At 39.8% G+C, this 27,222-nt stretch overlaps 1 protein-coding gene across 1 annotated transcript; it reads left to right on the top strand.

Moving 5' to 3' along the window:
- LOC131986120 (GDNF family receptor alpha-4-like) lies at nucleotides 1-26,607 on the top strand. The gene is made up of 8 exons (XM_059350921.1): nucleotides 1-337; nucleotides 11,149-11,415; nucleotides 12,211-12,303; nucleotides 12,399-12,753; nucleotides 16,545-16,654; nucleotides 17,170-17,304; nucleotides 21,612-21,748; nucleotides 24,602-26,607. Exons 1-8 carry the CDS (start codon nucleotides 283-285, stop codon nucleotides 24,800-24,802), a joined length of 1,353 nt encoding a protein of 450 aa, XP_059206904.1. The 5' UTR covers nucleotides 1-282; the 3' UTR covers nucleotides 24,803-26,607.
- Nucleotides 26,608-27,222: the final 615 nt, after the last annotated feature.

Here is a 27,222-nt window from a genome sequence, read left to right as displayed (position 1 = left end):
CGGGGAAACTTTTTGGAGATAAATGTTTTTTAAAATCTACTAGAGATTAATATAACTGCGATTCAAGAAGAGAAGGAGAAAATAAATGGGATAACAAGAATCGCGAGAACTTGATCCGCGGTTCAGTTTAGCCAACTTTGTGCAGCAGCACCATCCGATCTGCCTCTCAGTCCGTGCGGGCGCAGCAGCAGCAGAGGAGGCGGCTGGATGTGGCAGGAGACGGGTCACTGAGCTGCAGCGAGCCGGGTGCGAGTTTCCCCCCTATAGTCCCCCAAGTCTCCAATGTCACCGGACAGGATGATGATCTTTGGACTTCTGCTCAATGTCTTCTCTCATGGTAGGCACCACACTCTTTCTTCTCACCGCAGTCTATGTTTTACATGTAGACTATATCAGCCACACGTGCATCATTCATGCCTGTTAAATCTACAGAATGTGTGGAAGATTTCTTGTCTTCCTGTAGCCAGAACTTGAACAGTAATGCATGCGTTGCATTTCTTCTTCATGCAAATGTCTGATGAATAGAGCAACATGAGGACCCTGAATTAGTCTGTAATAGTGATAATATTCAGCTATTATTTTACACACCCTATAGAGTTTGATGATAACTTAATCATGAACTTTTTTTTGCAAATCCAAACCAAATCTTGTTTTAAATATTTGCACATAGTTTACCTCATGTATGCAATATGATAGAGGGCAGCTGGCTCTTTATTTTAAAATACAAAACAAGAGTAGAGACTAAGCATCAAAGCATTATAGACACATTTATTATTCCAGGTTTTAGTGAAAGTTTTCTAGATGACCCTCAAAAAGACATTAAAAAGACCCATAAAGTCAGTTTATTGAATACACAGCAGCCTTAGATTTTGTGCATGTGGATGACATCATGGGATCTGTTATTTCTGCTTTGGACTCGTTCCAAAAAGAGCTGTTCATCTCCCACTATATTGATTAGACTGTCTCAGATCATGGAAATATCACACATGAATTGTTAAACTAAACACCTTTAAAAGCATATCAGCTGCCATATCCATAAATCATTGACATTTTACATAAATTGTGCATTCGATAGGATGAAGGATTAAATATAAAACCATCATAACAGAGTGGAGTCTTTGTCTTTGCTGGTGATTAAATGTGCAAAAGATTGGGATATTTTTCATTACCACACACACATAAGCTCCCGTAGATTGAGTTACTATCATTAAAGTCAATAATGTGACTGTGGCTGGATAAGAAATCTCCCAGTGGAGCGTAACGCTTGTTGATCTGTGGTTATTGTTATTGATTTATGTCATTTTTGATCACAAGTGCTCTTCAGGCGGGAGCAGAAGTCATGCTTCCTGCTTCAGTGTGAACACAAACCATGTGAAATAGTCTTCATGTGAAACAGAGCAACCCTTGTTTGCTCTTCACTGCAGAAATACAATACAAATACTGTATTTTTGACAGGATTATTTAGGTTGTACGCTCTGTGAGGGCTTCACTGCATCCAGGGAAATTGAGATAATGTCAGGTGAGGCTGCCCATTAGAGATTAGTATCATAAAATGACGAATGCTTTCTTGTGAATGTCAAACCTCTCAGGCACCCAGTTTATCATCCGGTGTGTCAAACCCACCTGCCAGGCACTTCGGTGGAATCACACAAAGAAAAGCAGTTATTCTCAAGAGCTATTTAATCGAGATCTGAGTCATTAAGGATGCAAATTACACTATCATGATGCAGAATTTCATGTCATTATACCTGATTGCAACGTAAATTATTGGATTTAAACGTTGTTAATTGACATCATTAGAAAAAGGTGAAATCTGTGCAAAACTCCATTGACTTATCTGATTTTAGGGCAAACCTGTTTTAGAGCTTCTCTGGGCCTAAAGGTGTACAGTAGGTATTTTATAAATAGCCCCTTCAGACTGTATTCCATTTCATACAATGTTATTTTTACCTTGCAGGGCATCTGGCATTGTGCAACTCAATGGCCCAAACAATGGCAGAACTTTAGAGGCAGACAACAGCCTTCCCAAAACATCTCACCACTGACACTCCAGCAGAGCTCAGGGCTAGCACCACTATCATTAATGTGTCTTCAAAAGATGGAAAGAGTAGAAATGAAAGAGTAGAATTGCACCTGTGTGTACAGATTGCAGAAAACAAACACCACTTATGCTTTATGACTTCATACATTGCAGCTAGGAAACACAAGAAAGATCCTGTGTGTGGAGAAAAAACTTTATAATTTATAAGCTGTTGTTTCGTCCGCTATGTGTCACTGATTTGATACTGAAACGACTCCCTGCTGGTTATTGTTTGAATGCATTGTTGCATTCATCCGTGTCTTTTTTCCAAATTAGCAGCAGTGCAATGGCAGGACATGAGATCACTTTGAATGTGGTCATACAGTATCTTTGTCAGATAAATCAAGGCTATTGTTGAATGACATTAAACCTGACTTTGACCCTTTGCTGCCAGGCCTCTGTGGATTATTACTAAAGTCCCAGTGTGGACTCCGACTGGTGATTGAGTGCTGCTATTTTGGTACTTCATTTAGTGGAAGCGATTGAGCCGTAACATGGTTGTCATAAATTTATTAGAGCTCATTTTCCGGCTGTGTAAAGTTACACAGGTCTTGGGTGGACTAATATCCGCATGCTCGAGCTGGTTCTGTTCAGGGTTTGGCTGTTTGATGTACACACTGTAGGGGGTTGAGCGCACACAGGTTTATTCAATCCTTGGCTTCTTTATCTTTCCCGCTGTGCCGTGGACTCTTCTTTTTTCTCCTTTTCTGCTGAGGCATTGTCTTTATGCACTCTATGCCTGTAATTCAGTTTCGTTTAGGACGACAGCACACAAAGATTAAATTGGCAACACGCCCATTGCACATTACTCAGATAAAAAAAACAACACACTTTCTGAAATATGCAGTGATTTCACATTTGAAGTTAAAGAAATCATTTTAAATGCAATTAAGAAAAACTAACATCAAAATGCTGGTTTCTGAATGTCACCTGATTTCTTCTGGACTCACTTTCAAGCTCGTGGATTTTAATTTGTATCAATTTTGTGCCTGTTAATTTGTTGCTGTGGGCTTTGCATCTTGATTGTCACTTGCACACACTTGGATGGCACCAGCAGCCCGGTGGATACTGTGAGCTGCTGTCTGGCCAAGAAATTATTTGGCACTTCGTAATTTTAGGACTGCACCAGGTAGCAGGAGGCAGAAGCCTGAAATATTCACACAGCTCCACACACACACACACACACACACACACACACACACACCCTGACTGGCTGATGCACCTGATGCAAGCATGTATTTTACCTGGAGTACAGAGGAGGGATGGTGTCTGTTTGCGTGATGTGGCTGCACAATGCAGCAGCTCATTAAACAGGTCTCATACATGTATGGATGCACCGGGCAACTGTTGATTCAGAACATTAAACCTTTATTCTTGGAGAGTTGTCACCTTTTGATGCTCAGACCACATAAATAATGTTCAAGTTATTTTTCTCAGCCCTCATTCATCTCAACTAATTCTGCTCTTCAGCTAACAACGTGTGTGTCATGTGGTCAGATGTTTTCCCTTTTGGTTGAGCTGTCCCTACCTCTACTGTATGCCATAATAATGACAACGGTCACATCTTATTCCTCACTGCAAGCGTGCATCCCTGCACAGCACTGCACAGCGCTGGACTCATCTCTGCAGAGTTTGTGCATAAAAAACCCCCCAATTAAAGCATGTTAAACTGTGCTGCACCTTTCAACGCCCCAGTCACACAGAGATCCAGCCTTGTTAGCTTGCACAAATTGAGGAGCAAACAAAGGTGTTATTTGCTCATGCATGCAAAGCAGTTTGGGGCGGGTTTTTTCTTTTGGAAGAGTGTGTGAATCTTTGTTACATCTACAACTCTTGGGAAAGAAGCCAGCACGGCATCTTTCTCAGCTGTACGATTAAAGAAAATTGCATCTTTTGTGAAGACAAGGGTGTTGAAATCAAGTTGCTCTTTGTACAAAAGATGCAATTTTTGTGCTCTTCTCTTACATATGACATGTTATTGCTGCCACATGTGTGGTCCTGATGTGAAAAAAGCCACAGGAGCCACTAGTGGAAAGATATTGAATAGAACACTTAGGTTGAGATTCTGGATGGTTTGTGATAAAATTGGAGGCAGAGAATAATGAAATCTGGCAGAAGAAGCATCATGGAGGGATTGAGGTGGATGGAAAGATGCAGAAATGAGATTAACAAAGGAAGTAAGGAAAGAAGTTGAGGTTTCATTAAAAATATCTGAGAGAAAAAGATCACCCAGAAGAATGGGGTGATATTTAAGTGAAATACAAGTTTTTTTATGACAATTGAGAGAGAGTTTGATTGCCTAATAACAATGATTAATATATATGGCATATTGTTTGGCAGCTGAGGTATTTGGAAGCTGAATGTCATCTGAAGAGGAAAGTCACTGGTAGTTCAAACAGTCAGGAAATAAATCAGTTTCTATTAATGAAGCAGAACTTGCCCTGTTTCTTTAAGAGAGCAGCTCGGCTGAGGTAGCCCAGGGCTGTGCCTGTAATTTTCCTCATAACAAAGAGAATATGTGCAAACTGTTAAGCATATGTTTGATGTTCATAGAAGGTTTAATGTTAGAGGACGATGAGTCGATTGGGGGAAAGTGAAGAAACTGAGAGTTCAGCAGAAAGACTGTCAATAAGAGCCCACAAAGGCTTTAATCAGCACCGATTATTAACCAACTGTACCCGTCCTGCAGAAACACCTGCGTCCACTGGTGCACTGATACACGAGAGGAGTTTGTTCTAATGCACAAGAGACCGAAATGTCCTGAAAAACACTGAATACGTGCACAGATCCTCCATAATGGCACAAGATGATGCAGCGTTTTTTAATCAAACTTTATTGTCTGAAATGAAGGCACTTAAATTTTTGGAATGAAATGGGGTCAGTCACTTTTTGAGTTTTGTTTATTTTTAGACTTGGACCTAATCTACCAGTTGCTGTTGCAAATGTTTACAAAGACCCTCCTTTCATTTGCCATCTGCTCTGTCCGATTTTTAATAAATATATATATTTTGAATGTAGTAGCTTAAATCAAAATGAAAATAGGCATTTTGGCAGGAGAATCATTGTTTCGACTTACAAACATGTGCTCTATTGTCCTGCATTTTACTCACTCCCATTTATTAATCCAATGCTTCCTAATGTAGCCTTGTAGGGTCAATTAGCTTTCGCATTAGTACTTCATTAACTGCACAGTATATTGGGGATATTTATAATGTTACACCATCATGGATTACATCTATTAAAACTCAAATATGCTGATTATGGGTCAGTTCAGGTCATGGTCATGGAATTATAACATCAAAACACTCTGATAATGAACACAAGAGGCTTCAAATAAGTTCAAAGTCATCCAGGTGTAAAAATACAGTTTAGATGATTATTTTCAATATTAATTTATATACAGATAATTTTCTTGACTAATTGATTAATTGTTGGTTCTATAGTGTCGAATCATTGTTTACCAAATAGAAGGTCTGGAACACAGGAAGTTTGGTTACAAATGTCTCAATCTTGGATCCCTCTGATGAAGATTTAGACGTGCTTCTAAGTGCAACAATCATTCTTGAATAACAATTATTTCTTCTTCTTATTTTTTTATATGAACTGATCTGCATGCAAATAAAAATCCAAATCTATCAGGTAATAGCCAAAGGGTTCTGAGATTCTGAAGTCATTAAACATGAGGGTTAATGTTACTCGTACTGCCGTTGCCTATAGACTTTGCATTGATATATGTTTATGTAGATTAAAAGTGTCTATTAATCAATTATCAAAAAAATAGATCATTTTTTATCTAATCAATGTTTTGTTTTATCAATTGAAAAATCAACAGGAACAAAACTATAGCAACTGATTGTCTCCATATTCCACATTCATCAATAACAAAACAATTTAAACAAAGATACAATAAAGAGATGAAATTAAAATAATAATAATTAAAAACAAAAAATGACCATCATGGAACAGAAGCAGAACCCAAACAAGTCACTGTCACTTTTAACTAAATCTACAGGTACTCACCATCTTCCACTTCAGACCGCAGCCAGCTTTTATGTGGAAAAATAATCTGTAATGTAAACACAATGCATTCTCGTCACTTTGTATTGCCCTTGGCGTCTGATATCGACACACAGAACCTCTCTTTTTATGTTGTTTCACTGCAGTTTTTAAAATTTGATCTCACTGTATAAGAATAAAATGGTTGACACTGGTAGAGTGCTTACCATGTAGGCATCCTTGCTGCGGCGGAGCCGGGTTCGAATCCGGCCTGAGCTCCCTTTGCTGCATGTCTTCCCCTCTATCACCCCCTTTCTATCTGTCACTATCAATAAAGCAAAAAATGCCCAAAAAAGAATCTTAAAAAAAAAAAAAAATGGTCAAAATCTGAATCATAGATAGATAGTTGGTATAAAATTTGCACATCGATGCAATTAGTGTCTGACTGAAGGTGTTGCTATTGATCACCAGGGCGTGGAGTGGGTGGGTGGGGTTGGTCATGATTGTACCCAGTTAGTTGAAGGTTCTGGCCACCTGCTGGACGTCTGTTGTTAGTCCCGATCACAAAGCCAGCCTTCCTGAGCAGCTTGTGCAGGCTGTTTTTGTCTGCTGTGCGGACGCCTTCACCCCAGCAGACAACAGCAAAAATCAGAGCACTGGCCACCATTGTATGCTGGACAGTGCACAGCAAGGGTTGGCAGATGTTGAAAGACCTTACCCTCCTTAGGAAATACAGTCGGCTTTGTCCCTTTTTGTACACTGCCTCCATACGGCTCCTCCAGTCCAGCCTGCTATCAAGCTGCCCACCAAGCTACCTCTGCTTGTCCACCACCTCCACCTCAGTGCCCTTGATGGTGACTGGAGTTGGTTGGGTCCTCCTCCTCCCCCTCCTGAAGTCCACAATTATTTCCCTGGCTTTTGTTGTGTTGAAATGGAGGTGGTGATGTGCACTCCATTCCACACAAAGCTGTTGATTGCCCCTCTGCACTCAACGTAAAGGTTAAGGAAAAAGAACAGAGTTGGAATTAAAAACAGATACTTTATCCTTTAAACAACACATGTTGACTTCAAATAACAACACTGATTCTTGGTTTCACACAGGACATTAAAAACGGATTTTGGGTCAAAGTTCGGGGAACGTTTGCACATCCACCGAAGTCCGTTACGTAACGTTAAGTGTGCATTATTGCCATGAATGGGTTTAGATTAGAGTTAGTGGAAAGCATTCAGACACCAAAGGGTGCCTTGTGTATCACACGTCAAGGACAAATTGTCGGTATCTGATGAGTTGGGAGTGAGACCCAGCTGGTAAACACACTCATTTGCATGCAGTCCACTGAGGGATCCCACTAGTTTGCGGGACAGATGAATGAGTGCGAGTAGTAACAAGTGACAGCAGTCACGGTCATGTTCCTCCAGTTTCACTTCATTTTGTCGCCTTGCTGCCATTTCCTTCTTGAGCCCATGACTTCCTTCCAACTTGTCCCTTCTGTCACGATCTCCGTGAACACACTTCACATCAGAGTCACACTCTCCCGCCACGGTCTCCTCTCAAGTCAAATTACTGCCCAACAATCTGGATGCTCTGCAACCAATCCAATGAAAAATGGAAAAGGGAAATTCTTGCCAAAACCAGTTCCCTCCCTGTGAATGTCGGTGGGTGTGTTTCGTCGTTTATGGCGTTAACCTTCATCAGCTTTGCCTCACGAATTCTATTAATCACCCCAGGGGAAAATCAATAGGGTGTGTTATGGCTCACAGTCATTTATCTCACTTTCTCTCCTTTTCTTTAAAACACACACTCACACCAACAATTCCCTCAACCCAGACTTTTACTTTGGAAATGTGTTGCATCTCAAACAGCATAATGTGACCATGCTTTATCTTTATCATTAAATAATGTTCAAGTTATTTAAAAAAACAAGAAAGAAAAAGATTTAGCAGAGCTGCTCTGCACTATAAGGTTTTTGTCGCCTGTGTGTGCACAAAAGCATTGTGAAACTAAAAATTGCTGATAGTCCCTCTTTATCAATGGGGAGCCAGAGGGAGCAAACACTGAGAAGGAATAATGAATAAGCTATTCACTGCTCAAACAGGAGATTAAATAAAAGCCTCTTTAAACTGCAGTTTAAACTGGATGAATTTAATACTTTAGTTTAATAATCAAGGTATCATGGGACACAGAAAGGCAGGTAATCATCACCTTTACATCAGGGATCTGTGACTGTGAGTATGACTCACTGCCCTGAATGTTACTCCTGTTTTTTCTTCCCCACCTCTCCCTGTGGAGTCACTGCAGTAGCCTTGGCAAGTTTCCTGCAGCGGCAACGAAGCGGAGCGTCTGTTTATGATATGTCTCATGCCAAAGTGAGACATGGACCTCATGTGGCGCCTGAGATTGCAAAACATGCAGCAGCAGAATTGAATTGTAGCCGCGCTTTGTGCCGCCAGTCAGCAGGAGCTTAATCGAAGTGTGTGACCGATCCAGCACAAAGCTGCGTGTGTGGCGTGTATGTTAATATACCGAAGCTTAACTCATACATATGGATAAAACTGCTGCAGATATTTGCTCACAGGAAAGTTCAAGCATTTATTTCTAGTTAGACAACATATTCGTGCCATTTTTATTCCTTTTGTGCAGTTAAAAAGTGACAGGATATAGCAAATTAGCAAGATAAAGCGGTAAAAGTGTGTGCATAATGCCTACCCAAGCTATTTATCTTCTCCAGAATTGCTATGTGAAAAGTGTAATTTGCGGGGACAATTATGTGTCACATTTGAGAAAATTAATTTCCCGAAATGCTCCATCAGAATGCATTTTTATGAAGAGGGTTTTTTTCTTTCTTCTCTCATCTCCCTCAGGCTGCTTCTCTGGCCTTCCTACATTGTGCTTTCCATGGAGAAACAATCAGTATTGTGAAATGATTTGTAGTTTTCAGTCATTCTAGACAGAAGACTGCCAATCAAAACACTCATAATGCTTTATCAGTGTGGACCAACACGGCTGTTGTTCTGCTGTAACAATGTGTTTCGTTTTAAAAGGAAATGTGGCTGGTGATATGAAACACATTTGTACCCAGCGACCCTTGTTTAACTTAATGGGATGAATCCTTTTAAATACTTATACGGCTGAAGGCACTCTTCAATATCTTGGAGCAGCACATTTTGTAGGTGCAGCAGACTGAACTTCAGGGGGGAAACATCCTTGTAGTGGACGTCTGAGTCGAGGCGCTGTCTGAATGTGATATCCAAGTGGAGTCTCTGTCTGAAAGCAAAATTGGAAGCAAAAGTGTCCGTTGAAGTACTCGTTGAACAGTGTTGAATAAATTGGTTTTGTCTTTAGCATCACAGAGTCTGACATTGGTGAAAAAGCTCGCTCCAAGTGAAGCGGCACCCTGCTGCAAAAGCTTTGGCCCCCAGCTGTTCATGTGTCCTTTTTCAATAATAACAGCAGTGCTTGTGAATGATGATCCACGAGGACATAAAAATATGTCAGCATTACACCAGTGTTTTTACACTTTTAGCACATTTTATCCTTCATTATTTTACATCAATGGCAATAACTTCCAACAGTATATCACACGTTTTTAGATACATGTTTACTGCTCTCTAGATAAGTCTGGATTTATACCAGTATGGCATGAGTAAATTAGCCCCTCACCTGCCTGAGGGAGGTGCAGACTTTATTTTTTTGCCAAAATGTAATTATTATAATATGAGAAGGGACTACTTTGGAAATGCTCTCTTGTTGGTGGTTCAGGAAGATCCAAGACTTGAGGGATGGCTGTTGAACAGCATGTTTTTTGATGCAGGAAATTAATAAATTCACCACTCACAGCATCCCCGCTGGGTCGTCTTTTCAAAGTTATTTTCTAGATAACTTTAGAAATCAAATCTTCAAATCTTGGATACCCACATTTCTAATAAGACCAAATAAAATGTTGCCAAATTCTTCTTCTCGGCTCACTTGTTGTACCAAAATCAATTACAGTTTAACAGAGATTCAAAATACTGCATTGCAGGGAGGAGGACAAGGGTGCACATTTAATGTAACATTAATGTGTCAGATTATAGTTTGAATGTGACATTACATCCATCAGTTTTGTGGAAAATCTTCAACATTAGCTATCACTACTGGTACCAATCTTAATCTCATATATGAGACGCATTAAGGGTCTGAGTTGCTTTCAAGTATTTACTCTGCTATAGATCAACCTTTCTCATTTAATTACAGTCACATTTTGAAAATGTAACCTTGACCAATGCTAAAGATCTGATTAGACTAAAATATTAATTTCAGTACTACATAATTAGATAGCAAAGCCTCAAAATCACTTCTTCTGTCTGTTTTATGGCAGATTGCAACCATTGACTTTGAGGTTTCATACTTTCCCTTCTTTACTACAGACATTGTTGCATCTATCAGTTGCACTCTTCAAAATTTAAGTAATCTGCTACTTCTTTTGCACACGTTCTAACTGTTAGAAGGGACATCTCCCTTACACCCCCCCGAGATCTGCACCCAGATTCTTTACATTTCCCTAAATGTACGCTATAGCTAGATATTCTTATGTGATAAGAAAGATAACTAACGGTACAACAATGTGAGGTAACTGCAAGCTGGAGGTGGGAAGGACACGCAGCTCTCATCTGCAGAAACACTGAGACACTAAAGTGAAAACACATGGTTCAAAAATTAAAAAGGCAAAAGTGTGTTGTAAGACTGCGTAAATAAAAACAGTCGGAGTCCCAACGAAAAGATGAAGCAGCAATTATAAAATCATTATGACCATAACATAACCAGATAATGTTAAATTAAATTATCCAAGAGACTCCTTTGTTTCTGTGAGAAGTGTTGAGGTTCTGCCCATGTTGCTGCTCTATTACACTTGTGTGCTTTTAATTTAATCCTATAGTAACCTGTAGTGCAGTGAAGGGTCTGTGGAGTGCACTCACCTTGCTCTGTTGCCTTAATTACAACCTATTTAGTTTAAAGACTGGATAATGCAGCTATAAACCCAGCTGCATTGCACAATACACCAACGCACTGACTGTCTCAACCTCTCCTCCAGGTAGTGTGCCAGTATCTGCATCCTTAGACTGTCTGGTGGCGGAGCAGGGCTGCATCCAGGAGCAGTCCTGCATGGTGCTCTATCGCCTGCTGGAGTACTGTGCGTCTGAGGAGGCCGTATCGCCCCTGGGCCCAGACGCCCGCCTGGAGTGCCTGGAGGCCCAGAATGCCTTGCAGCATTACCGCCCCCTTCAAGTTTGCAAGTGTCAGCGCGGCTCTCGCAGGGAGGAGCACTGCCTCAGGGTCTACTGGACTGTGAGATTTGCAGGTTGGTTTAAAAGGAAAGTTGACCCCCCAATATAAAAAATACACTCCAAGAACTTTATAAAGTCGTACCTTTAGAAAGATTGACTGCATGTGTAAAATGGGGATGAGGGTCTATGGAGAGAACAGGGTCCGCCTTCTTATTATATCTACCCCCCAAACCTTCAGAACATCGTTACAAAGGGCAGATATGCTTTTGACTGGAATAATCACATTAGCCTGTAAGTGAATTATTGGAATTCACTTTTTTCTCCTTTCTTCAAAGAAATGAGGAAGAACATGGTGGTAGATAAGAACAGGTGGTAAATATATATATATATATATATATATATATCCAGGTCTTTCTCTCTCTGTCTAGAGAGACAGATAGAAATAGAGACAGAGAGAGAAAGACCTGGAGGTTTAGTTGAAAAATGAAAGTCATAGGTCTTGCAAGTTTTTTTTGTTTTGTTTGTCTTGTTTGTATTTGCTTTTGTTACTTAGATGGTGATATTTATACCTTTCTCTAATAGTTATTATTTATTTATTTATTTTTAAATCTTTTATTGAAATCTCAGAATTTCAATTAAGATTTATTTTAGTCGATAGTATTTATAATATTTCTTTTTATTAGATTTAGATGTTAGATTTCTTTATCAGAGCATATACAACAACATACAAATATAAATTTTAAATTTTAAAAAGATAAATTCTAAACACACAAAAGAGGAAAAATATGTGTGAACTGAACTGTCCCTTTAAGCATCCACGTGTTTGATTGTCCGTTGCTTTATGATGATACTATCTGCTGTTGTTTCAGCATATGATGAGTATGAAGTGTCTCCATATGAAGAACTGGAGTTAAATCTGGTGAGAAACATTGAGATGTCACATATGGCCTCCATGGTAGCAGGTACTGCTCTTTTCACAAATAATTAAAAGTTTAATGTTGATATTGCTGTGTGTCATTTCTACTATTTCCTGATGCTCTGTTTTCTTCCCGACAAGCGTCCTCTCAGAACCAGTGTCTGAAGGCAGCACAGGACTGTGGCCTATTTGAGAAATGTGGCTCCCTGCGGTCAGAATATGTTGTGGCCTGCACCAAGCGAGCAACAGCCTCTGACAACAGCTGTAACCGCCAGAAATGCCACAAAGCCCTGCGGCGCTTCCTGGAGCGCGTGCCAGAGGAGTACAGCTTCGCTCTGCTGTTCTGTCCTTGCTCTGACACTCTGTGTGGAGAACGCCGGAGGAAAACCATCGTCCCGTCGTGCTCCTATGAGGAGAACGGGAGAGGAGAGGAACGAGTGGGCAAGCCCAACTGCCTCAGCCTGCAGAACTACTGCTCCAGAGACGAGCTGTGTAGGTAAGACTGTACATGGAGGGTTTCAGCATGGAACCACAAAGAACAAAGGCTTACTATAAAGCCCTGAGCTGTAGAGTACCACAAAGGCGATGAATGCACACTGTTGAGTTTTGACCACTAGTTGCACTATGGAGCAGTGTTTTGATGAGTGGGTTCCTATTTTGTATGCACCTCATGTACGGGTGCAACTATGATTTTCATCATCTACTAAACTGTTGGTTATTTGCTTCGATTAGCTGTTTAATCTGTACAACATCACAAAAAATACTGAAATATTCAGTACCAGTCAAAGGTTTGGACACATCTTCTCATTCAATGTTTTTTCTTTATTTTTATTATTTATTAAACAGATTTAACAGATTATTAATGAAGACATCAAAACTATGAAAGAACACAGTATGAAGTATAAATGTGTTAACAAACCAGAATATGTTTTATATATTAGATTCTTCAAAGTATCCACCTTTTGTTTGATGACAGCTTTGCATACTTCTGTTATTCTCTTAGTCAGATTAATGAGGTGATCACCTGGAATGGTTTTGTTTTTCAAGAGTTAATTGTGGAACTTCTTGCCTTCTTAATGTGTTTGAGAGCATCAAAGTGAAAGGTGAATAATCTAAAATATAAGTCAGAAATGAATCTTGTAAAACAGTAAATTTGAAAATTAATGCATAACAATAATAATTATATTTTAGCATTAAACATATATTTTGGTTAAAGAGTTTCTACATACTGGTGTATCAACCATGACAGAAGCAAATGATTTTGGCAATCACTAATGCTGTTAATTTAGGACAGCTGTGGTACAAACCGGTGGTCTAATGCATTTTTAAGCACTGTATATAAATATAAACAGTAGAAACAATATGTGTGTAATTTGAATGAGGGAAGGAGCTGTGCAGGATTTATTTGTCTGCTGAATTGAATAATCAACTCATAGTTTAGCTCTAATCTTGTTCTCTAATAGCAAATGAAAACACCCTGAAACGGCTTGGGTTCACATGTTTCAACAACACATGCATAAAACATTTTATCAAACATGTATCTCTTTATAATTGCTGGTTTACCCGTTCAGGCTGGCTCATCTCTGCAGAAATTGGCTCTTCTCATAATTTATAGATAAGGTCTATTGTGAACTGGGTCGCGAGGGTTTGATATTTGTATAAAGAAAAGTCTGTCCTCAGAGAAAAAGTTTGGGAAACACTGTGTTAGAAGGCTGTGGTAAGTAGCCCTGTAAACATGATGATACTATTCATGATGTGCTGAAATCCGGTTTCAGAGGACACCTAAATGTCAGATTTTATGCAAGTCATAGTTCTGCCTGTGCCTTACATAAATTCTGGCATTTACTTGGTTCTCAGCCCAAGGATCAAAGTCTCAAATAAAAGTGCTACATTTTTCATTTAGAGTTTATTTATCCTCTCATAACTGATGGGAGTGAAATCTAAGCAGGTGGCAGTTCTTTGAACCCACAACAAGTCAAGAAGGATTAATGTTTTCCATCAGTATGAAGGCTTCAGTGAGGCTAATTTTACTCTCTCTGCATATTGTTCATAAATGTATAGGACTTTAATACCAGTCTACTCTGTGTAAATGTCACAGAGGTTATTAATGATAAGGGAAAACGTACTTAAGAGTTATGTGAAACTCAGAAGGTCACCTCCTCCCTCCTCCTCTGTAGTATTAGTAACAGATTTAAAGCAAGAAGAGAGAGGAGCATTAAGTGCAGCTGACACAAGGTTCTTCTGTTCTTCTATGAGTTGAAAAGCGTGGGAAAGACACAGAAACACTTGAGTGCAAGGTTTACAGTTTTATAGATCTGCTTCAAACAAGAAGATGTTTTACACAGTTGGTGCATGTTTAAAAGAGTAATTAGCCGTGTTCCCTTTAGGGGGAAGAGTGGCCACCGGGAGAGTCTCATGCCACGCCCTCTCAAATGTCCACTCACTCTGCGTGTCTCCATTACAAAAAGGCCCCCAGAGGGATTTAGAGACTCCGGAGGTGACGTTTGGTTTTCAATCGGCGCGTAATTGCTTAGTGACAGTTTTGACCGTGATCACATAAACACGGGAGACGAAACTGTAGCTGCCATTGCTAACTGTGCACAACATCAGCAGCTGATCATAAACAAAGCAGCATGGCTAATTATGCACAATGTCTCCGCTGATCATGAACATAGTGATTGTGAATTAACCGGCATCGCTAACTGTGTCCGGTGCTTGTTGTAAACAGAGATCGCTAAGTGAACACCTCCTGTAGCAGCAGCACATACACACTGTACTGCTACAGAGCTAACTGTTAGCCTATTAGTAATTTTAGCAAATTTACATCCCCTCCGGCTCTGCAGCTGGGAGAGACTGCTGCAGGAGGACTGTACCACTTCAACTTGTTCTTACTCTTCTTAAAGAGCAGCCGGACCCTGGGACCCGTTAAGAAGAGTAAGAAGGAGTCTCCAATAACACCAGAAAAAGTTGCTGGATTTGTCGCCAGTCACTTTCTTGAAAAATAGTCGCTATGGGGGTCTGAAAAGTTGCTAAATATAGCAATAAAGTCGCTAAGTTGGCAACACTGCTTCGCTGGATTTTACAAATGGCATGTGTTGTTGTGGCGTCGAGTGCTATGTCACATCCTGCTTGGCGTTTTATCCAGGCGGCAACCTCCGTGTCTGAGCATGGAGGCAAACCAGCAAGTGCCTTAAGCTGCATTCTACCAAAAATTCCAGCAGGGGGCGCTAAGTTTGGCTGCAAAAAATTCTGTCCATTCATTTCAGTGCAAAATGAGAAAACTTCTCACTTGATTTTTTACCTCAGAAATTTTTTTAGGATTTTTTTGTTGTTCAATGAAAGAATTGATTGTTCAATTAAATTATTAAAACTTGATAACGTTATACTTGCAAACAATAGTTGAAATGTCAATGTAATGGTTTTTTTTTTTTTTTTAATTTTTCCAAAAATCCCAAGCTTAACTTCCCATAGAAGGTTTCTGGAAATTTACCGGTAATTTTCAACCCCTTTGCAACCCTACATGTCAGTAATGTTCATGACTTGTAAAGTTTTCTAACCGTAAGAATCAGGGAATACAAATTGAACCGAAGAGTTTTGAGAAGAAGCAGAACCATTAGATTACTTTTTTAAAACTTAATCCATAGTGATGGATGCAACATATGGTTTTAAAATCAAATCACTTGTGAGGAAACGAAGCAGCATTAAGCCCTGACGTCACCTTCCCTCTAAAGTACTACCTTAAAACTCAATGCCAGTTTGTGTGTGATGATGATAGGCCAAGTAAAACCAAAGATAAGGTCAAAAATATCTTTGGTATAAAAATATAGAAATACGTTATCATCATTTTACCTCTTGCAACCTGTGTTCAAATGCAACATTTAAAATTCGTCATTGAGCATGATTGTGCTTTGAAAGTAAAACACAATAATTTTCAAAATCTTATTTTATGTTTTTTTGTGTGTTTTATGGGTTTAAAATGTTGATCCAGTAAGTCAAAGTAAAAAATATATATATCATTTTAACATTAATGTTATCATATAGGTGAGATTGTGCTTTAAAAATTATTTTAAGTGGAATATAATCATTTTTAAAAAGTATTTAAAAACAGCCAAAATAGCCTCCAGAGGGTTAATGTGAGTGTGTAATTACGTATTTCTCTGTTTTGTGCTCTTACACTATGGATTTTTTGTTTTGTTTTTTTAGCTAAACCCCAAAACACTTTAAAATTCACACTCTGTTTCTCCTTGCTGACGGATAAATATCTGTGTGTGTGTGTGTGCTTTTCAGATCCAGGTTTGCTGATTTCCAACACAACTGCCAGCCCTCCCCTCTGTCTGCCTCTGGCTGTATGCGAGAGAGCAGAGCCATGTGCCTGAAGGCCTACGCTGGACTCATAGGTGAGTTGGAGGAAAAAGAAAATAAAAGAGGTAGAAGACTCTCAAAGAGGGAATTGTTCAGAGAAAATAATAGTCAGAGAGGTGCTCAAAGGACTCGCTGTTGGAAAGCCTCAGTAAACAGTTATATTTGGCTTATACTGTTTTCATTTTGTTGCAAGAAAAATAACTCCGCATGGGTTTATAAATGGTCAACTTCAAAGAGATGCTGCTCTGGTGATCCAGTCAGCTTCACTTTCAAAAACGTGATTTTAAAATGTGCCCTTCCAGCAGCTCTGCAAAAATGATCCAGGTAATATTATTCCTTCTGTTTTTCACACTGTATTTTTCAAAAAGTAATTTTGTGAACAATCGATATTGTGAGCTGCAAACTATTGACACCGGCTCCCCAGGGAACTGTTAAATATTGTTGTTAGACTGCATCCTTCCACAGAGTTTGCGCTGACGATGAAAATCTTCTGCCTAAGTGAAATATTTCATAAAAAGTTGCACCCGTAATATGACCTTTCTATTACCAGGGACCATCATGACTCCCAACTATGTGACCAACAGCAGCACAGAAGTGTCCCAGTGGTGCACCTGTGACGGCAGCGGGAACGAATGGCAGGGCTGTCAGCGCATCCAGCACTTATTCAGCAACAACATGTGTCTGCGTGAGTAAAATGTCAGGAGGTCATGGCACGCAGTAAAGCATACCTGCAGGGTTGCAGTGACTTAAAGGTGAAGACTGCAATTCTACCCTTCTGGTTTCAATTCAGTGAATATCTCCTCACAGTCCGCTCGCTCTGGTGTTCATGCACAGCACCGTGGAAAGGCAGGGGATTTTATTCTTTTAACATATCATTTTTCATTTTTTATGGATGGTTAATCTGCCACATGCTAATGTTCTGCATGAACACTGATGGAAATGCCTTATTTCATTGTGTGTTCTGAATTTAACCCTCTGAGTCCCACCACAATATATTTCCATTGATCGATTGCCTAACACACCGTTTATTGTAGAAATAAACTGCAAAAACAGGTATTATCATTGAAATTTTAAGACTCCAAATTGATTTTGATCTCCATTTTGGCCAAGATGGTGACAATGTAAGAATATTATACATTTAGTGTCATGCTTGATCATCTTTAAATGGTATGTATAATTAATAGAAAGGGTGTAAGTTTAATATACAGTATAAAAATGTTTAAGTCCAGTCAAATAGTCTCTGAGTAAAGTGTTGCTACTGTCTCAAATCTTGAGATTTACCATTTACCAGTTTTTAAAGTCATGAAATAGGATTTTATTCGAATTTAACTAAATTTTTATTACTGCCGTCGGGGACGGCCGCATGGTGCTAATGATGTAGCCAAGAATATCAAGGTATTCTGTCCCTATTCTGTCCGATATTTGTATTGTTAATTTCACTCAGGCACCTTTCAGGACAGCCCCAGGTAGCGTAGCTGCAGGGTCCTTGAGTTTTGATTAGTCGGAAGGAAAACACAAGAGTCCATGGCTGGCTGTGAGGCTCTTTGGTGTATGCGTTCGGGAAGAATTTATAGAATCGTGTGTAGTTTGAGGACAGGCATTAGTTTGTGAGGTTAAAGTGTTTTTTTGCAGTGGTGGTGTTTCCAGGACGCTGGTTTACATCGTTAAGCCCTTCTGAATTGTCGTGGGCCTAATTTAACAAAACATCGATGAGGGAAGGTGCCCACCTGATAACCCCAATGACATGCTGCATACCGCTGGTGGCTAGATAGGTAGCTGCTGATTGGTCCATCTGAGGAGTGACTGTAGATGTATGACGGAGTAGCCTGATGTCTCCTATAGGGTTATATCTGATGATTGTAATATCACTTGGTTGGTTACTGGTTGTTAATCTGAATTGGATTACTAAATGTGTTTCTACCTAGGATTATGGCACAAGGGATAGTAACATTGTGTTCTGTGTATTAATGTATAATGTGTCATACACAAAACAATGCAAAGCCTACATGCATCATCAAGACAGGACTATGATGTGGTTAAATTTACAAATAACAAAGTCCAAAATTAAAAACAAGCAACTTAGGCAATATTCAGACCATAACTGTTCATATTACATTTCAGAAACCAAAAATATTTACTTTATGCTACTGGAGAAATGAAAATAAATACTACCTAAATAATCCTTTTTCCCTTTTTCCTGGATTATGGGGAAAAAATAGCAAACTTAAACATCAAATTTTAACAGCCATTCCAATTTAGGCTCACATTTGCTCACCTGATCAACATTTTTAAATAAATAATTGCATAACTGCATGATAATAATGTTTGTCATGTCAGTAATAAACACGACTTGTAAAGTTTTCTAACCTTAAGAATCAGGGTAATCATGCAGTAGAATCAGGACCATTTGATTATTTTTAATGAATGACAAATCTTTACGGACATAATTAATTAGTAACACCTGTTAGTTATTTTTGTGCTAATATAATGACAGAAATAGGAAAATATATTTTTTGTTGTGAGTTTAAATTAATCTTGAGATGCTACGCAAACAGTATATAATCTGCATTAATACAGAATTCGAATGAAGGTCACACTTGATGAGTGAGAGGGTAAACCACTGAACCATAATGTTTTCTTTATAAATAAGAAAATGTCAAGAGACATTTTCCCTTGTTTCTGGTTGGCTGCCAATTGTGAATGTCATTTCCAAGTTGTGTGGATTCAATGAATCCTTTCTTCAAATGTGATAAACAGAAAGTGGCTTCTTGTTGAATTATTGCCAAACAAGCAGGGCTTGAAACAGCATCAAAAGACCCAGTTCAAGAAGCACTGTTTAGGTTTGAATGGAACTGGTAATGCAAATATATTCACAGTAACATGAATTATTATGCACTGTGTGACACTAAAAGATAAGTACCTTATTTAAAGTATCTCCAGTGCATGGTCTACTGTAAAGTGCAAGGTGCAGGTACATTTAGGGTGTATATAACCTCACTTCTGCTTGTTAAAACAGCATAACATCTGGGTGCAATGTAAAGCACATGGGGCAAAAGCTTGCATTTACTCGTTTAATGTGTTTTCGACGTGACAGCAATTAAACCAATTATAGTGAAATCTCCCTTTGAAAGCCAGGTGTGCCTGCACCTGATGCATTGCTATTCAAATGCTAGGTTTGGCAAATTGGGGAAGCAAATGTTTTTCTGCCGAGGGAACGGATCTGCTCGTTCACAAAGAGAACCAGCGCATGCAGCAGAAATCTACCAAAGCTCCCTGAGGTGAAGCAGTGTGCCCTCTTCTTCTGGTATCGCCAGGACAGCTGCACAATACCGAGAATTATATAATGATGTCAGGAGATTTGGAAAACAAACACTTACCCAAAAAAATGTGCATCCCTGTGTGTGTAACAAGCAGATTGCATACCTTAAATAGCAGGAAATTATTGGTCAAAGATTCAATCGCTTTTTACTGCTTCAAGATAGCAATGTGCCAATTAAGCGCCTGACCACATCTCATTTTAAGACCAACACACCCCTGGGTGCACAGATGAATGCAGAAGTATTTTCTACTTACCCAACGTGTGTTCAATGCATGAAAATGATGATTGCATCCGACTGAAACTAGCAATGACAGATGCACTGCTCTGCGTCAGGTGTAGGATAGGGCCCTAAAAAGGGCCAGAGGACAGTCAGGTTATTTAATTAAACTGCCTCACACACCAGATCTTTGGCAAAGGAGTGAGTACGTTTTTGTGTCTGACGAACCCACCAAAATTACTACTGCCATCCACCACCGCCAGCAGGATTGAAACGTATGTTTTCTTTAAGTAAGCCAAAAATACACCGTTTATCTTAGAAAGAAACTGTAAAAACAGGCATACCAAAATAAGCCACTTGGAATAACTAGATCCTGTTAAAAACATTATTCATTCTGCTCCTCGTCAACACTGTGAAGCCATGATTGATTCTGCTGAGACGAACGGTCACGTGACAATTATTCACTGAAAATCTGTTTACACAGAGCAGAGAGGAGAGGACAGGAGAGATTGTATGTTGAGGTCGTAAAAATGCAAATAGTTCAATATGTATAGCATGTGGAGACCCAATTTTTTTCCCAATCTTCGTGATACTTGCGGGCACTTGGAAAAGTGTTGTATAAATAAATTATATTTTATTCCAATTTTTAAAACAGTTCAACTTGGTGTTTTTTCTTTTTTATGATGTGTGTCTTTATAACTGTTATTCTGCACAAAAGAAATGTCTTACTTTTCCCACTTCTTGCTGTGATTGTGCTGATTCCATAGAGCTGCAGAACTTATATATTGCAGTGAAATACGGGCCAGAGTGAGTAAAATATAAAAGGAGAATTAAAACGCCCTGAAACAAAGAGTTAAAGATTGTTAAAATGATCTATTTGGTCCAGTAACATGTGGACAGTCTAGAAGAGCCACATGATTACGCTATATGTCATTCATGTGTGCAGGGAGAGGGAGTTAAGATTCACTGATGTGCTCTTAACCCAGCCTGACTTTAGAAGGGCGATAGTATTCATGATCTATATGCTCTAGAAAAGTATAGAGGCTTTATGCACCCCGTGAGCCACTCTCACAGAAATGAGGTGCCCTCTTTGAACTCTGCATCAATTGTCCGTAATGCACCCAGGGATCATAATGACAATGGAGATGAAAGTCAGAGGATCTTCAAAGTTATAACAGTTCATTCTGCAGGACACATGACTGCATGCAGCACATTTAATGGCAATCCATCCAACAGTGGAGATAAAACAGCCTGGACTTAAAACATCTCCATCCCTAGAGCTGTGCGACCATATTGTGCTTTAACAAACACATTTTAATGTATTTTCCCCAGTCCACGCACAGTATTTATAGATTTATAGATGCTGTTAAAAGTCACTGGTAATATTTTGGTGATGCTTCAAGGGTGAATAACGATGTGAACCTCATGAAGATGGCCCCTGCTGCTTCTGTTTCAGGCAACGCCATCAGCTCCATGGGAATCTCCGCACCTCCTCCGGTGGAAAACACTCCCGTGCCAGCTTCCCAGCCCTCCCCGCGAGTCTACCAGGAGAGGGTCCACGTCAGTGTTAACACTCTCCCTGAATTCAACAGTGTAAGCGCTCTCTCCTTCTCCTCACTGTCTCACCATATGCAAGAGTTTGACACTTTTCTACAGGCTGGATTGGACCATTTGACTGTGTATCAGGTGGTAACACTGGGGACTGTAGCAGCGAGTCGGGCCCAGCAGCTCCCTCCTACCTCCTTTACCCCTTCCTCTCATTGTGGCTGAGGATTAGCCGTAGGTGTTTGCAGTATCAGAGTCAACCTTTACTGTTAATATTCATGTATGCACACCCATCTGCTCCATATTCCCCATTTTCTCACCATGTTAATCCTCCTCATTTTGCATTTCCTTTTTCTCCTATACCGTCTCACAGTCCCTCACAGCAGCGGCGCCCACATATACAGTTTATGTAGAGATGCTTCCTAATTTATATGTGGCACTGAAGTTGATAAGATGCATCCAGCAACAAAGTGAATGTCTCCTGCAATAAAACCCTTTCCTACGACCTTACTAAAGCTTCAACATATGATTTGAGAAAAAACTTCAAACTCAATTGCCCATGAACACTTCAAAACTTTCAACTGGATGAAAAATGGATTGCTATGCTACAGCGGTAATAGAAAGGAGAAACAAGTGTTCTCCTCTGCCAGTGCCATTTGAATAAAGTTTGAAAAATGAAACTCAGACTCGAGTTAAGATCGGAGAAAAAGGCTCTGTCTGTTTTCAGCTTGTACACCGTCACTGCACCCTCGCTGTCCGTGTTTAAGTGGGAGCTTCACTGTTTTGAGGGCAATCTTAAAGTGAGTGGGAAGAACATTGTAAAATGTAATAAGTTTAACTTGTATAACTTTTTTTCAAGTTAGAAAACAAAGCACAGAACACCAGTCTGGTCAAGTAAAATTAGAAATCTGTATGAAAAAATATTTAAAAAATAATATATAGAATTGTATTTGACGCCTGTAAATTAGGCTTAATGTATGATAGTTTATAAGGAATGTAGGGAAAGCATCATCATGCTGTATTCGTACTTTTATATGCCAGAAGGCCTGTTAGTCTGTCAAGTTTGGCCCATTAATTCACATTGCAATTATGCAGAATCCTTAGATTGATTATGTTGGTTAAACTGTGTAAAACTGTGTAATTAATATATATATATATTAAAAAAACGTCCCTCTCACCCCTCATGGGGTGTCATCTTCAATCTCGGCTCCTCTACCAGAGGCCTGGGAGTTTGAGGGTTCTGCACAGTAGCTGTTCCTAGGACTCTCTCCTCTTCTACCACAGGGACCACGTCTGTTTTAACCTACCACATCTGTCCCAGCTGTTCTTTCAATCCTTGGTACTTCTCAACCTTTTTGTGTTCCTTCTTCCTGATGTTGGCATCAGCTGGTATCGCCACATCTATCACCACTGCCTTCTTCTGCACTTTGTCCACCACCACTATGTCAGGTTGGTTAGCCTGCAGCTGTTGGTCAGTCTGGAAGCTGAAGTCCCACTGCACCTTAGCCCTGTTGTTCCAAACCACAGATTCAGATTCAGTGGCATGCCCCATCGGGATTTGGGTACTTCTAGTCCATACTGCACACTATCCCAGCTGCTTGGTTGTGCCTCTCCATGTACGCTGATCCAGCTAGTATCTTACATTCTGCTACTATGTGCTGGACCGTCTCAGGGGCATCTTTGCACAGCCTGTACCTTGGGTCTGATCTGTTCTGGTAGATCCTGGCCTCTATAGCCCTTGTGCTTAGGGCCTGTTCTTGTGCCGCCATGATTAGTGCCTCTGTGCTGTCTGCCAGTCCATTGGTAGGTCTTGTTGATGCCAGCCACTTTCTCTATTCTACGGTGGTACATGCCATGTAGGGGCTTGTCCCTCCATGTTGTCTGCTCCTCTTCCCCTTCACTCTCATCAGCTTTCAGCTGCCTGAGGCATTCACTTAGCAGTCCATCTGTTGGGGCCATCTTCTTGATGTAGTCAAGAAGGATTTTGATGTTTCATCCTGGACTGTGGACCTGATGCTCGCTAGTCCTCGGCCTCCCTCTTTCTGCTTAGTGTACTTAGGGTGCTGGACTTAGGATGAAACCCTCCATTTATGGTGAGGAGCTTTCTGTCTTGATATCAGTGGCTTCTATCTACTCCTTTGGCCAGCGTATGATCCCAGCAGGGTATCTGATGACTGGCAGTGTGTACATGCTGATGGCACGGACCTTATTCCTACCATTCAGCTGGTTTTTCAGGACTTACTCTCTATTTGGCTGTGGTTGACTTCCTAAAAAGTATGCGAACCCTTTGAAATTACCTAGTTTTCTGAATCAATTTTTCTTAAAATATAATCTGATCTGCATATTACATATATATGTAAAAATGGTAGGAATTAATACATGTTTACTTCCTCCTACTCCTTTTTGTACATGTAATATTTCAGTTTAAGTGCCTGGAGAATGTGTTTATTGAAATTGACGTATAGGTTTCATCCAGGCTTTCCCATTATTATTCTTTGTTTTATTCATTCTGCTTGGTCGTTCAAGATTTTTCATTCATTCATTCATTTATTGTACAGCCCAGTGATAACTCATCAACAGACGCTTCTATTTATTGACACAGAAAGTGGGTGAACACAATAAAAGCACCTGAACAAAATAATTTACAACAAACTTTCAAAAGTTACTAAAAAGTGACAAGCTCATTAGTAAGTATTTCTTATAGTAATATTTAAAAGACATAAATCTCACTTTTTACAATCTGGGACATTTAACATTAGCTTCCTGATGGTTTTGGCTGCTGCTTTCGGATATTTTCTTATGTTTTAAATTCTGTGTTGATGTGGATTTTCTCTTCCCTCCACGCTCCAACACTTCTGTTAATTGGAAGAATATCTCTTACGCCTGTGTTTTTTTCTGCAGATGGAGGACAGCGATGAAAACGAGCAGGAGGAGGAAGGCAGCGAGGAATTCAACGTCATGCCACCGTATTCTGAGAAGGACTCTAACACTGAATCAGGGGCCAGAGGGAGTAAACGTGGAGCAGCTAGCCGAGCAGTACCTGTGTTAACACTACTGCTGCTGCCGACACTCATCCTGGACTGGGACTGCTGGATCTACTGAAGCCTCCATCTCATTCTCTGCTCATATTTTACACTCACTACCAATTTCAAATCCATCACTCAGAATGAACCACAGAGGACATTTGCGAAGGAAGAATTTATTTTTCTTTCTCTTTTTCATTCGGACTTTATTCTAAAAACTCTTTCTCTCTTATCACTGCCTCCTCAAGAGTTAACAGATATCAGTAGTCCTGCGGTATCACAGGGAACAACATGAGCAGCTATATGAGTGCATGGGTGAATTTAGAAATGCTGTCTGGGCAAATACTCTATCTAGAGCCTGCTTCACACGCAAAGTACATCCTCTCTTTTAACAAGAAGCACACCGCCCAAGGCCACATCCACTATACACACTCCCAAAGACCGTAACCAGTCGACTCCACTGAAACCAGGCTGGAGCACAGCTTTTGATTTCTATTTCATGACTCATGTCTCATCCGTTTCTCTGTTGGCCCCTACGGCTCTTCCTCTGCCCGCTTCATACTATGGTTGAGTAAGATAATCCACTTTACAATAAGCTAATAAGAAACTGCACCACACTTAAACTGCTTTGTACTAGTGGAGAATAAATAACTTGAAAAAACAACTGCATTTAAAACGTGATAAGGCACAAACCGATGTTTTGTCACATTATGTATGAGACATCTTACGCTTTCTTCTCACTTTGTGCGGCAAAAATCGGAGTGCAAGTCGCTCAGCTCTGCTTCTTTTGTTAACACGCCACTTAGTATTATTCCTGCCAGGGTGAGTGACTGAGAATTCAACCATGGGCAAAAGTAATGAGATCAAATTCTATTGTAGAAATGACGAGCATGAGAAAAGCAACATGAGCAATTACAGCACAATTCAAATTGCTCAGCATGCAGGAAAGTCTGGTGTAAGGCTCAGGGGAGGAAATTGCCAATTTGCCGCTGTCATACCCTCTTCCTTTTTTCTTTTCCTTAGGAGGTGTGTTTTTAGTGCTCCTTGCCCATCATGTGCTTTAGATGTTGCGAGAGCGAGATGCGGAGAAAGGGATGGACACAGGATGCTGTAAAGGCTGCCGGCTGCTCCGATCATTGAGCAGCACATTGAGCCATTCTCTCTGCCTGAAATAGCTTTTGCTGATGTTAATGATTTTTTTTTTCTCTTATGGCTCATTTTCTTGTGAAATCCCGTGGCTGCAGGTTAGGTAAAAGAGGAGGATAGTGAAGTTTTTGTAGAGGAAAAAACTTGTTAAATTTGAGGATGAGTTTGCAAGAAATGGCTTGTCTGAGCTCTGCAAGAAATGTTGTTATATTGCCTCATGTTGTCTCTAACGACACAAACTGCAGACTATAAAAATATATTGTGGCTATACATTAATTTCATTGTATGTAACAGACAAGCAGCATCTTCCAGGGCTGAAAAATTAAGCCAATTAGGAACTGCAGTTCTTTGAGTGGCCACTTGAGGCTGACTCCAAAAAAGAGTCAATCCCCATAGACTCCTATGTTAAAATGCAGAAATATGCTATCAAGTTTACAGGGTGGTACTAAAAGCAGTTTTGGTCTCTAAGCTAATTTCTGCCTTCATGACAGCTCTGAGGCGGGTGAATGTTTGTATAACTCACTGTTTAAATCATATTAAAGTTTAAAGGGATAGTTCACATTTTTTAAAGTGGGCTTGTATGAGGTACTTAACCACAGTCAATGTATTTCCTGCAGTAGATGATGATCCCAGTTTGGAGAACCAGATGCGCTCCAGGCAGGAAACAAATGAATGTATTACTGCAGATGGGGACTCCAACAAAACTTATTTTAACCACCTAAACAAAGACACACCCTAAAAATGTTATACCCCTTTATATACCGATATATTAACAATAAATCCACCAATTTCTGTTGCTATCCACAGCCGTTTCATTTGACACTGTTTTTTCTCAACCATATAACTCAACAGTATTCTTCTGATCTGCAGCAGTGCACAGAGCATATAAGTGCGTTTATGTTGCGAAACATGGAACTTCTCCGGTTGAGAAAAAGTAGTGCCAAATGAAAAGAATGTGGATACCAACAAAAATCGGTGGACATATCCTAAATATTACGACACATAAACAGGTATATAATATGTATATTAGTCCCCGTCTGCACCAGTACATTAATGTGTTTCCTGTTGGACCACACGTCTGGTTCTGCAAAGTGGGAACATGCAGACCATCATCTACTGCAGGTAGTACAGTACAGGCCAAAAGTTTGGACACACCTTCTCATTCAATGCGTTTCCTTTATTTTCATGACTATTGACATTGTAAATTCATCAAAACTATTAATGAACACGTGGAATTATGTACTTAACAAAAAAGTGTGAAATCACTGAAAACATGTCTTATATTCTAGTAAGCAAAGGGTGGCTACTTTGAGGAATCTAAAATACAAGACATGTTTTCAGTTATTTCACACT

Source organism: Centropristis striata, chromosome 15 (assembly GCF_030273125.1).
Source record: "Centropristis striata isolate RG_2023a ecotype Rhode Island chromosome 15, C.striata_1.0, whole genome shotgun sequence".
Taxonomy (NCBI): domain Eukaryota; kingdom Metazoa; phylum Chordata; class Actinopteri; order Perciformes; family Serranidae; genus Centropristis; species Centropristis striata.
The sequence above is the reverse complement of the archived record's forward strand: the minus strand, read 5'-3'. Positions and strand labels throughout refer to the sequence as shown.